A 12,684-nucleotide genomic window follows, 5' to 3' on the forward strand; every position below is an offset into this window, starting at 1 on the left:
AAAGAGTGTGTATGTTGCTAATTTTTTTTAATAACTAGCCCAATAGTCTCACCTTAAAGAACTTGAGTCAAACAGGCAGCAATATCTTTCATGGTTGTCAGAGTGGGCAAGGATTCAGGATGAAATCCTGGCCCCACTGAAGTTTTTGGGAAGACTCCTGCTGAGTTCAGTGGTGTCATGGATTGGGCCTATTTTTCTTCTGAAACAGTCCTGGGTTGGAGCATTGCTATCACATAGTCCTGCATTCCTTGTGCCATTTAAATGGTATGCTTTCCTCTTCTACTCCGTTGAGAGATTACAGCGAGCCCCAAACCAAGACTGAATTTGGCTTAAGTGTTTCACTTCCTTTAATCTGTCATATTTTACATCAGTGGAAGCAAATGGCAAAAACATGTTCAGTCCCAGACTAATGATTTTGGCATGCAGGGGCAAGCTCGGTTTGATGTGAACTATATATGCTTGGTCCAGATGCCCCCACATACAGAACTCAAGAGAGTGCCCTTTTAAGTAGTTCCCATTACAGTCAATGGCAAAACTCTCAGGGACTCCGGTGGAAGTAAACTGGCCCTGCCAATAGTTTGTCCACTTTTTATTTTATTTCATTTTAATTTTTAATTCTGAAATGCTGGGCAAGTTTTGAAATGCACCCCCAGAAATTGGGGGGTGGGGAGGAAATGTCCAAAGCAACTCTCATGAAACTTTCCATCTTGGTTTTAACCAAGTCGGGAGCTGGTTGAAATTCTTTAACTTGCCAATTTTCATTGAAGCGCTGAATGAATGAAAAATGAATAAAGAGAAGAGATTGATATGAATGTTCTTTAAAATTTCTACCAGCCCCCTCTTCCCACAACCACTGCTTCTCAGTGGGTGCGCCTACATGTTCATTAATGCGCTTTTGCAAATGCACATTAAATTTAGCATCTCGGGCGCCTATACACAAGCGTGGAGGCTGTTCTGACGTGCAGCGTGTTGGAGTAGACTCGGTTAATCAAGTCTGCTGGAGCATGGCAATCACCGCGCTCCAGCAGCCTCCTGTGTCTTGTGTATCAGTGTCCCCAGGCTTAAAAATGGCTGCAGGGGTAGTTGAACTAAAGCTTGTCAAATGAGTTTTAGTTCAAGTGCCCCTGCCACCATTTTTAAGCATGGGGATGCTGATACACAAGACACAGCAGCGCTTTAATTAGAGCAGCTTCGAGTGCAATTATAATTAAAGTCCCACCCCCACCCCCTTGCTCTACTGGAGCATGTGTAAAAGTGCCCTGCATTGTAAGCCGCATTAGCCTATTTTAATGAGCATTAGTGAAAGCACATAGTTTTTAGTGACGCTTTAATGCACATTAAAATAGTCTAATGCACATTAAGATGCACGTGTAGACACGCACAGTTACTTTTGGTCTCTAAACTGAATTCCACTGCTTAGATTTAAGTGTAGAGCTTAAACTCCTCCGGCAGTCTTCTGATTTAACATTTGCTACATTTGTCCTCCCACAGTTTGGAGGACAAATTTACAAAAGTATAAACTGCAGGCTGAAAAGCTTGCTGATCTAAAATAGAACGCAGTAGGAAACAGCAAAAATTAACCTGCACGGGCTAGATTTTGATCGCATTCACATCCCTGTGAATCCAGAGTTACTCACCAGGGCATGTGGATACTATAACCCTGGACATTGTAAAAAAGATTTTAAAATAGGCCAGTCCAGAACTGGATTTTCATGGGTTTAACTGCGATCAGAAGCTGGCCTAGCATACAGCGCTTCACAAAACGGTAGGTGCATGCTTATTTATTGGTGTTGTCGTCTAATGGAGCGAAGCGCTGTCAACAAAATGCTGTGTACTCCGCCTTGAAACACAGCCTTCCATTGCAGAAATATGATAAAATTTGAGCGTAGAGAAAGAACGGCTGCATTTCTGAAGAATTATTTTTTTTATTCATATTTTTTTTTTTTAGCATGCTTAAATAACATTAAGGAATTCCTGTATAATTTGCTGCTAGGGCATCATTTGAACTAACGGTCACAGCATTTTGTTTCTGCTAACTCCAGCGTTAAAATGTGAGTGGTTTGGGATTGTGCTTTTTTTTTATTATTATTATTACCATAATAGTATTTGTTTATGAATGGATATCTATGTAAGGCAGGTTAGTGAGCTAGCTCCTCAACAGTATTTCATTTTCTTGCTTACAGGGCTAACTTAAAAGAAAGTTTTTTCAATGCTGCAGTGACTGAAGAAGCAGTTCACTCCCATGTAACCATGAAAAGAGGGCCACAGAGCATTTTGCACCATGCATTTTATTTTTTGATTATTTTCCAAATTAGCACCATATCTCACTAAGGAACCTTGAACCACAGCCGAGATCTTCCTTTGCATGCAACTGTAGATGCATTTCATGACTAGTTTGAAACCCTTGTCAATGCATATATATATAATTTTCTTTTTTTTTGGAAAGAAAAAAAAAAAGAACTCTTTGTGTATGTGATCTGAAGCATGTAACCCTAAGATGTTGCATTCTAAAAATGACAAATAAAGGCCTTTCCCAAATATGTTGGTGTTCTGCAGACTGTTTTAATATGTTCTTTCTAATACACCATTTGGACCAAAAAAATAATAATGCTAAAAATAATAATGATAATTGTGGGATATGAACATGGCACTCACGTAGGAAGCAGCCAGGTCAAGACAGAGTGTTGCAGATTTTTGCACGCATAGCACTGAACCAAGCTTATTTTAACCTTGCAGGCAATAAAAGCGAAAATGGAGGAACTTAGGCCTTTGATACCAGTGCTGGAAGAGTACAAAGCCGATGCAAAATTGGTATTGCAGTTTAAAGAGGAGGTCCAGAATCTGACGTCAGTTCTAAACGAACTCCAGGAGGAGATTGGCGCCTATGACTACGAAGAGCTTCAGAACAGAGTGTCAAATCTTGAAGAAAGGCTCCGTGCATGCATGCAAAAATTAGGTAGGCTCAGAACAATATGGCGGCACTGGCGAAACACCAGCAATGTGTTTCTGGCATATCACACCTGGAGATAGCGCTGATAAGCTGGACATCTCCTTGTGCCTTCCCTGGCTATAACAAATGAGCTCATCCAGCAGGTTCTGACCCAGCAAACACTTACGCCATATGTCACTTTACTCCTGCAAGGCGTCCTTAATGGGACTAGTTCACGTGGCTGCATACGCCGTAAGTGCTTGCAGAATTGGACCCTGAGTCTAAATGTGAGACTCTGCAAGGTTAGCATAAATGGACAGTGAAATATGGTAAATACACAGACTATTTTAAGTCATCCAAAGCCGACACGTGCTCCATTCAGCTCATATATCAATGCCCAATCTTCCTACTCCCTGGATTTAGGACAGCCCATGGTTTCTTTGCATAACATTTTAAGTAATGTGTATGCAGGGGATGATTTTTTTTTTCCATCTAGCAACTAATGAGTTAGAAAAAAATCTTTCCTGGCCACGATTGGCTTGTGTTTCTGTATGGGTTACAACTGCTATATATAAAATGAAAAACAACTCCTCACTTCCTTTTAGCGAAAGAGTAGAAGCCCTTCCATTAGGCCAAGTAACTAGAAGGGAGAAACCTTAAGAGACCAGGTCAGTACAGCTGGCATTCATTGACCAACCCCCTACAGAAATCAGTGGCTCTTTTCTACAGCATTACTGTAAAAGAGATGAGAGTCTGGCCCAGGGTTAAGGGTAATCATGTAGGTACAAGGGGTTTCTGAATCCTCTTTCTTGTTGCAAGAATTTTTCCCCCACGTTTGTTGACCAAGCTGTATCCTGATTTAATTTCCACTTACATTATTGACTATCTTGTTAAGCAATTTAAATAACCTAAACACATTAACTGCTCTGCAGTCTGTTTCGGTAGCACATATGAAATTATGCTCTCAGGTAACTTCGAGAAGGATCAGATCTCTTCTCATCGCTGTATTATCTGTGCCAAGGTAACATTTTGTTTCTCTGTTGTCTCTGACCGTGGGGTGCTTTCTGCTTGTTTTCAGGGGGGTTTCACCTTTTTTATGGAAGCTTTCCTCCCCACGTAGACATTGATTATCATAACTGGTTGAGCCTTTTCTTCGTTACCCTTCAGTCCACCTATGCATTAAAAGCCCAGGGGGGAACAATGGCTCAAGAAGTACCCTGGTGACTTAAAAGCATGTCTCCTAGAGGCTCTCAGTGGGGGTGCTAGGTGCCCAAATACTTATGTCCTTCTTGATAACAGGTGTTCAAATCACTTTTTCTGAAATTGTTAGAGAAATTGGTGGAGAGGAAACGTTGAGTTTAGAAGGGGCATTGACCAAATCCTCAGCTGGTGCATAGTGGCTGGGGCTGTAGGTTGGAGCTAGGCTAAGTTGCATCAGTTCAGTGTTGACCCCTGATTTTAAAACCAGTGGTACCCTGAAAGCTGAATCTGCTCCTAAAATACTGGCAAACACTTTTCAACCTAAATGTTTTATGTATGAAAAAAAAATACAGTTGCTTTACTGTTTGCCTTATGGTGATGTCTGAAGGTCTTGACTGAGGTTGGGGCTGTATATGTACACGGCAAGGAACGGCACTTGCCCCCAGGATCTTACCAAAGCTTGGATGGATAAAAGATATGAGGAAGGAAGTGTAGGTTGTATCCGTCACCCAAAGAACCTTGTCTGAGGAAGGAAGTGGCGTTGTCCCTGTTTTGTAGGTGGGTGCAGACAGGTTGATTGGGCCAAGGTCACCGGGGGAGTCGGTGGCAGAACCAGGAACTGAGCCCCCGTCTCCAGAGGTCTAGTCTACTGCTTTAGGCACAAGGCCGTGCTTTTCTGGAGATGAAGCAATCTTTACTTCTCACCCTTTGAAGGAAGAGATGAGGTGTCACCCGAGGAAACAATACATAGAAGTGATCTATTTTTCTTCCCGCAGTAGAAAGCCTCTCTCCAGACCTAATACCTTTGGCTGCCTCTCCTGTATTCATCCTGTCTCATGAGGAATAAGAGCCCTTTTTCTCTCCCCCTCCTACTGCCAGCTCTTTCCTGACCTTTCATCCCTTTAGCTGTAGGAACCAAAGAGAGGGCATCTTCGTTTTCTTTCTGCTGTAGTATTTTTTCCTATCGCAGCTGTTTCTGCAAGTGAACCGATCTTGTGCTGCCAGTATTCAAACTCGAAGCTAGTGTAAAAATGCCCCACTTCCCAGCAGGTGGTAAATTTTCCATATGCTAGAGATGGGGTGACTGTAAAAAGATTAACGGAAAGACTGGAAACATCTCATTTAAGCCATGCAAGTAACTGGTAAAAAATAATGCTTTGATCAAAATTGCTCTCTTTTTCCATTGGTGATAACAGACCGTGATGCCCCCAGACGTACTCATGACCTCAATGGATGTATTGTTCATGTTGTGTTTTAGTACCTAGCGTGACTGAGTCTCGTTCCCTTTGTGGACCGATCGTCAATATTCGAGCTAGGAATGTGGTTGTCTAGTTGTGGTTGGCCCGAACGGCCACGTGATATTGTTTGTCTTCCCAGATGGGATGAACAAATGTAAACTCTTCTTGGCAAGGAGGCTTGCAAATACGATTTTGCAAGAAACACCCACATGCAGCTTTGTTATTCACTTTCTGTTAAGGTCAAAACGGTCATTCTTGGGTACAAAACATTAGGTCATTACTGTGTATTATGCAGGTACCAAAGCATGAGTGGCCTACGTTGCAAAAGTGCATAGGCCAGGTGACTCAGTGGGAGATGCAAGTGTTAGGACCTTATACAAAGCCATTAATGTTCATTGTTCAGCTGTCTGATATGGTTGGAGGAACCTGATTTTTAAATAGGCTCATCAACTGGTGTAGATTAGCAGGGCCCTGTTGGCTTCAGAGGCACTGTGCCTATATCCACCCCCTGAGAAGCTGGCAGTCGCCAGACCGTTTGCGGGAGGAGGGTGCGACCATGGGTGAGATGATTCCCCTCTCTAGCCCCCATCCCCAGGAAAGCAACAGTAATAGCTGGCAAAGAAACATTTGTGAAGCCTCTTATCATAAGTAGGTCCTTATTTTTCCTGAAAGCCTCAGCCGAGTCTATTGAGGCTGCAGCAGCACATTCAAGCCATCCTCTGTGAAGCAATGGGTCACAGGGGACGACTTTGAAGAAGGCTGTGGAAAAGCCATTTTTGAACATGCTTCTTCAGCACTATAAAGCTCTGGAGATAAATCATCTCCGACAGGGATGACGTAGCATGGACCAAAGCAAGGAGGCTGGATCCTCAGCTTCACTGACTTCACCAGAGCCGGGGGGGACTGACACCGGGACCCCAAGGTGACTCCGTGAGATGCAGGGGGACTAAGTGACTTTCTATGCAACGTGAAGGAAGAACCAGGAAGCTCCAGAGCCATCGAGCATCTTCCAGAGCTAGGGCTCCCCAAGGGTGAGGGACTGAGTTTGGGGGAAAAGATAACATTTGCTCACACTGACTACCTATTGCACCTTCCATTGCACTAAATCAGGGACTGCAATGTAGTCTGGCCCTTAGGAATTAGCAGGCCATGCTGCTTATTAGGACTATACAGTTGGGCTAAGAAAGCATCTGTTTGAGTAGAGTCCCCCTCCCTGTCCATAGTCCCTGCCCCACTGTGTCACATCAGTTGTATGCCATCATTACTCCACTGATTTCATGTGCCATCTCCAAGCTGGTTATGTCTCAGCAGTGGCTGAAGTGATGCCTGAATGTACACTTTAATTTAGAAATATTTTGGCAATCTGTGACAGGCTAGATCATCCAGGCAAGGGTTAAGGGCTGTCTCATGACTCAGCTGGGCATTTAAGGGAAAGGTGTGGCTTTTGGGGAGGTGAGCTGAAGAGAAGGGGTTGAGAAGATGGGGTGGGAGAGGATGGGTTGGGGAATGTATTTTTAGGGCTGGTGAGGGGGATTGCGTTATTTGTGGTGGTATTCCTGAGCTTTTTGCTTGAGCCATCTACAGCCTCAAAGCCTGTTGCAGATTTTGGTATGGCATTGATGGCTTTCTAGGCTGGCAAGAAAACCTACCAGTTCATAGGATCCTTTGGGATGAAAAAATCTTGTAAAAGCAGGGCAAGCTAAATCACACAGACAGCTCTGTGCAAAGAGTCCTTGGTGTCTTAGATGGGTTTGCTTTGGCCCATATTCACTCCCTTGCGTGTTGGTGGTGAACTTCATTGCAGCTGAGTTGCACTGGCTCAGGGGTTTGTAGGGAAGGGAATTTCACAGCTGAATAAGCAAGCAGGGTAGAAAAAGACTTTAAAATGGGTGCATGCAGGCATTTGCCCCAGAAATGCTCCCTTGTGGCCCACCTGCAGTTAGGTCTCATGGATCAAGTTTCTAACACTCCTCCTGGCTGCAGAGAGTGTGAAAATAGAGATTGTGATGGATTAGGTTCAGGTAACACATTCACAGGTACTCCATCAGCACAAAATGAGGCCAGATTTACTGAATGAGTTGCTAGGAGTTATTTGCTCAGCTCTACAAATGCTACTTAGCTGCATCTGAACCCTAGGGGAGGATCATAGCTATCCCTTTTTGGGAAGGGGAGGTACAAATAAAGCCCTCTGTTAAAGAGCTTGCAACCTGGATGGTAGCTGCAGCACAGCTTTATTAAGACTCTACCAAACACCTGATCTCTGCTGACTGCCAGCTTGAACGCACTAGATAGAGACATCTGACTTTGATTCACAAAACCCCTCCTATTTCCTGCTTAACACCATTTTCTTCTTCCATACTGCCCTGAAGCACCGCCATGCAGCAAAGCCTTTTGCTTTAGACAAGGTTTCTTTCCCTCCCTACTTTTTGGTTTCCTAAGCTTTACTGAAGGATCAATGCTGAGAACATTTCCTGACCCCAGTATAATATATACATAATATGTATATGTATAAAAACAAATCACAAATCAATAGTGGCAGGTTCAATTCTTTGTTCTGTTTACATTTTTAAAGATCACAATTTATATGGGGATTTTAAGGTTTCCATTAATGTTCCTAAACGACCTCTTGCAGCAGTCAAGAGAATATCACTTAGAATTGCTCCTTGAACCGGTGGGTGAGCCTGAAAAGCAACTGCTTTCAGCTGGTTTAGGTTTCTGCCCCCCCACCACCCATGCTTTCCCTTCCAGCATTGATTGATGCTCCCTTTAAAGGGGATAAAGTAGAATATGCACAACGCCACATGAAATGGGATTCAATGCAGAACAGAGCACTGGTCTCAGGATGAAAAAGAAAAAAAAAAAAGATACAGCTGAGGTGCAATTTAGGGCAAGGCAGAAAAAGGGAAAGCAGTCCCTTACCCTCCCTACACACACAAACTCCCAGCCAGACCAGCTGCAAGCTGATTAGTGATCACTCAGGTGAGAGGGCTCCCAGCCAGGAGTCTAAGGCAAAATCAGTTCAGAGCTGTTTTAGTTGCTAAACAGAAGCCAGTTTCCATGCTTAGTCTTATCATGGCAAAGGAAGAGGGCAGCTCTAACTGCTTGTGTGCTAAAGGCATTTGTGTTGGAAGTGAGTGGAAAGAGTGTACAATCTTGATGAAGTTGACCTATGCTATTTCCAGGTATGTCAAGTTTTTAGGTTTACAGACTCAGATCCAAAGTCTGACTGGCTTTTGGGTGGGGTGGTCTTGGGCTACCCCATGGATACCCCATGACCACCCTCTGGCCCAGTGAGGCCTAGCTGGTACCTTGCCACCTTGTCCAGGACCATGCTAGGTGAATGCACATTGCTGCCTTCAAGCAGAGGTGAGCAGCACACTGTATAGTGTTCACTGCAGGATCAGAGTACTTCTGTACTCACCATCTACAGCTCCGCGCCCTCGGCTACTGGATCCAGGAACTGTCACTCTGCAGGATATGAATGAAATGATTTCCAGTCCCTACTATGGCACTCATGATACCCTGGTGTGCATGGGAGGGCCCCGGGGGAGAACCTACCCCTAGGAGATGGGCAGGACTGTAACTTGGTTGGCATTAGTACAGCCAAGCAGAATCAGTGGGTGTATAAGCTAGCTCATAGCAAGTGACCCATGTTACAAACCTAGACGAGGGAGCTGTTGTTTAGGACTAAGTGGAGGTAAGCCCTAGTCTTCCCGTGCAGAGACATTGCTAAAGGAAGGGCTCCTTTTAGACATGAGAGTGATGTTTCCTCCCCTGAGAAACCCTTCAGATCAACCTTAAACCATGATTTGTTGATCAAAGGCATGAATCTGGAAGCATTTCTGTGAAGCAAACAGCTGCAGGAACCCCAAAACATCGGAGTAGCCATAATCAGTCCAAACTGGAATAAATCCAGGCCATGCTGCGTGTGAGGTTGTGTTTCTTTCTCAGACCTTTTGTCTTCCCTGTCTCAAGGAATTGCTAGTAGAGGCCAAATCAAGTCTCCTTATGGTAATTTCACCAGCCTGTGACTTGAAGTAGCCTGCGAAGGTCTGACCTACTGTTGTTTAAGCTCCATAAATGGCTCCCTGAGAGAGCTGGGTTGTCTGGGGCTATTCAGGTTTAATCAAATATTGTGATACGCAGTCCAAAAGACATCAGTGCGAATGCAGAGAAGCATAAACATAACGATGATGGGGTCCTGAACATACAATGCTGCTGCTGCTTATTTATTTATTAGTTACATTAGGGCCCAGTTGGCCAAGATGCTCTATGAATATTTCAGATCCCTGATATTCAGCTGCTTGGAGCCCAGCAGGGCTGAACGTGCTATGTAGGCAAACACTCAGCATCTGATCTCCGTTGGATCGTTATGATGCAGCTGTTCGGCATGCCAAAGAGAAGTCCCCTTAAACGAGGGGCTTAGCACAGGGGTAGAGAAGAGGCCGTGTTGAATAGTGGTGAAAGGTAGCCAGGAAGTAGACAAGAGGCTGTAGCAGTACAAATGATACGTGATTACTTCACTATTTCTTTATAGTGGAAGGGATTATTGAAGAATCCTATTGTGTGAAGTGCTCAACTTGCCCTCTTGAGGGCATTTCTATACTTAGGGAGAAGGCACTCAACAGTGGAGGGAGTCCTTGTCCCCCTCTCCCCTCTCTTCCAAAGAATTACCTTCTGGTTTCTATCCAACACTCGCAAGCACAGATTACATTCAGCGAGCTGATGTCTCACTCGGCGTCGACTGTTGTCCTGCGAGACAGACAGATGCCGACTACTACAAGCGCAGAGCAAAAACAACACAAAAAAAAGCTCGTTGCATAATGAATGTAGCGTGTGTCTCCGCCAGAATGAACAAAAGGCATTTAAATCCTCCCATATAATGCCAGCATTGTAGCTGTACGTCCAGACCAATAACACCTAATGACGGATGTCGTCTTAACTGAAGTGAAGCCTTGACAGTTTAGCTCCGGGATCCCATTTAGACATTGTCCATTTGTACCTGAGGCACATGATGCATTTAAGCCATGAAAGAAATGCGTTGCCCTAGAATAAGAGATGCCCTAGTGCCCCACTGGGAAGCTGTTATAAATGTGCCTCCAGCTAAATGTGTAGTGAGCTGTAGCCTAGCTAGTTGCAAACAACACCAGTTTACGCTTATCAGCTTTTTTTTTTTTTTTAATCAATGGGTTTTATACAACTCTTCTCTCCGGGGAAATAGAAAGGAAGAGATAAAGCAACAGCAATGTAGTGGTATGATAGAGGAAGGGAGCGTTTGCAAGATCTGTGATTAGAGAAATGCCGGGGAAATTTGCTAGAGATTATGTGCTTATTATCTTAACTCTTTGCATTCTTCTGCCGATGCCCGGTCCTCGGCGGTGGGTGAGAAGTTTCTAGCCAAACAGGCAGGCAGGAGGGGAAATTTTGTTCTTGTTTGAGGGGGCATTGGAGTTTTTTCAAGGTGCTTTTTTAGCTGGATGGGTGTTAGGCTCGCTGGATGTACTTGCTCTCATTCCTCTCTCACCTCTGCTGGGGGGAGGTGATGCAGGGTACCTTCATTAATGATAAGCTGAGGGTGCCCTTGTATCTCTTATTATCTTCTCATTGTGGGGCCTTCATTGAGTGCTTGGTAGCTGTGGGGCCCAAATGGATAGGATTTGAGGCCCCTTTGAGTTGCCCGTGAATGCAGGGAGCTGGCCATGATAGCCCAAGAGGCCTCTTCCAGTCTTGTGTTCTAGCTCAAAAATATTGTATTGTCCTGGCTTTTTCCCCCGTGGACATTATGGTGTTGTGTTTTTTCCTAAATAGCAAGTCATTAAGCAGCACTCAATAGTTACGGGACTAGCGTTTCCAGTAGCCAGGTCAGGACAATACCGCCGTCTTCCCTCCAGTGATTGACCTCCTCCTCTTCATCTGGGCATTGCACTGCCCTGCCTTGTCTCCACCATGCTTCTGGGTCCGAATGGCTGCTGTGCATTTGCTATCCTGGGGTAAGGATGCACCCCTTTGTGTCTGTGAAGAAGAGTGAGGGAGGTGGGAAAAGGATGGTGCGTGCTGTGTCAGCATAGCTGTTCCCACGCCCATGCTGCTCACTTGAGTTCAGGTGATGGAGAGGCGGGGGGTGGTATTTAATGCAGCTACCCATCAGTTTACTTTATTAAGAAAAACTTCAATTTTATTCACACGGGCTTCAGAGAGTCCCGGGGGTAACAGGTGCAGCCCTTCCCTCCCAACCAGGAGAAGTGGGAGGAAGGAAGCTAAAACAACTTTGCCCCATCTTGGTGCCTGCTTTGTACAAGGTGGCTCTGGGGGCTCTCTTGTAATTTAGCTAACCTTTGTGGCCGGTCTGTTAAAAACTGCCTTGAATTTCCATAGATGTGGCCTAAGTCTCTCCCATCTTTGACTAGCATCTCTCTTCTGTCAGAGCTTAGGAGTGGGTCTGGAGACGGCAGCGTTATCATTGCAATCCCCAGTGCCTCTGCTGAGAAGGGTGTCCTTTCCTAGCTAGAAAGAGGGCTTTTTTAGGGTGCTTTTATCCACCTAAAGAGGCTGAAACCAAGTCAGACATCTTGCTCCATGTTTGTATCCATGGGACTATCTTGTGTTAGGGAGATATCCCTAATATCTTTTAGGGAATATCTAAGGAGGCAGCAGTGGCCACATAGACTGCACTAAGCAGCAGTTCGTGCACAGAACAGATATCCCAGAAACTAATAATGGGCCTGATCCTGATCTGATGAAAACCAGAATAGCACTATTTATTAATTGTTACTATTAATCTTTGAGGAACTGCAGGCAACTCCCATCTATAGACCCAGGCCCCGATCACTGCACTTGACTCACGAGGGGCTTTATACTGCAATGCAGGTTCAACTCAAGCTTCAAAATCTGTTGAGAAAAAGCAAATGCTTGAATTCATTATTCAGACTTTCCCCTTTTAGTCAAAGAGGAAAGGTTCAAAACCTGAAGAGAAGAGCCAGGGGACAGATTCAAAAGCTCACCTTCCATATTCCCTTCTCCTTGCTTCTCAACAGGATGCTATTGCAAGAGCTGCTTTGCACGACTGCTGGATGGCTCCCGTGGCAGCCGTCCGTTCAGCATCAGCATGCAGTTCCTTCTGCTGCATCTTACTTGTCTTTCCATTTGTCATTGCTGTGTGCACATATGCTAAAATGCTGGGATTTCAACAGACCGGAGTGGCAGCATTACTGAAACTTCTGGGTATTAGTGTAAATATAAATCGCCATCTGGCCAAGCTCTGATGCTAAGAATGTAGCACTGCAGACATGCGAATTGTGAAGAGGAGGACAAGGTTTT

General features: G+C 44.6%; 1 protein-coding gene across 2 annotated transcripts in view; it reads left to right on the top strand.

The window, feature by feature from the left end:
- The window catches only part of OLFM1 (olfactomedin 1), a 48,404-nt gene that overhangs the window by 27,201 nt on the left and 8,519 nt on the right, over positions 1-12,684 (top strand). For both annotated transcript variants that reach the window (XM_006028625.3, XM_006028624.3), the window contains exon 4: positions 2,737-2,956. In XM_006028625.3, the coding sequence (XP_006028687.1) occupies positions 2,737-2,956 (220 nt within the window). The remainder of the gene's footprint in view (positions 1-2,736; positions 2,957-12,684) is intronic.

The sequence above is a fragment of the Alligator sinensis genome, unplaced genomic scaffold (genome assembly GCF_000455745.1).
Source record: "Alligator sinensis unplaced genomic scaffold, ASM45574v1 scaffold611_1, whole genome shotgun sequence".
Taxonomy (NCBI): Eukaryota; Metazoa; Chordata; order Crocodylia; family Alligatoridae; genus Alligator; species Alligator sinensis.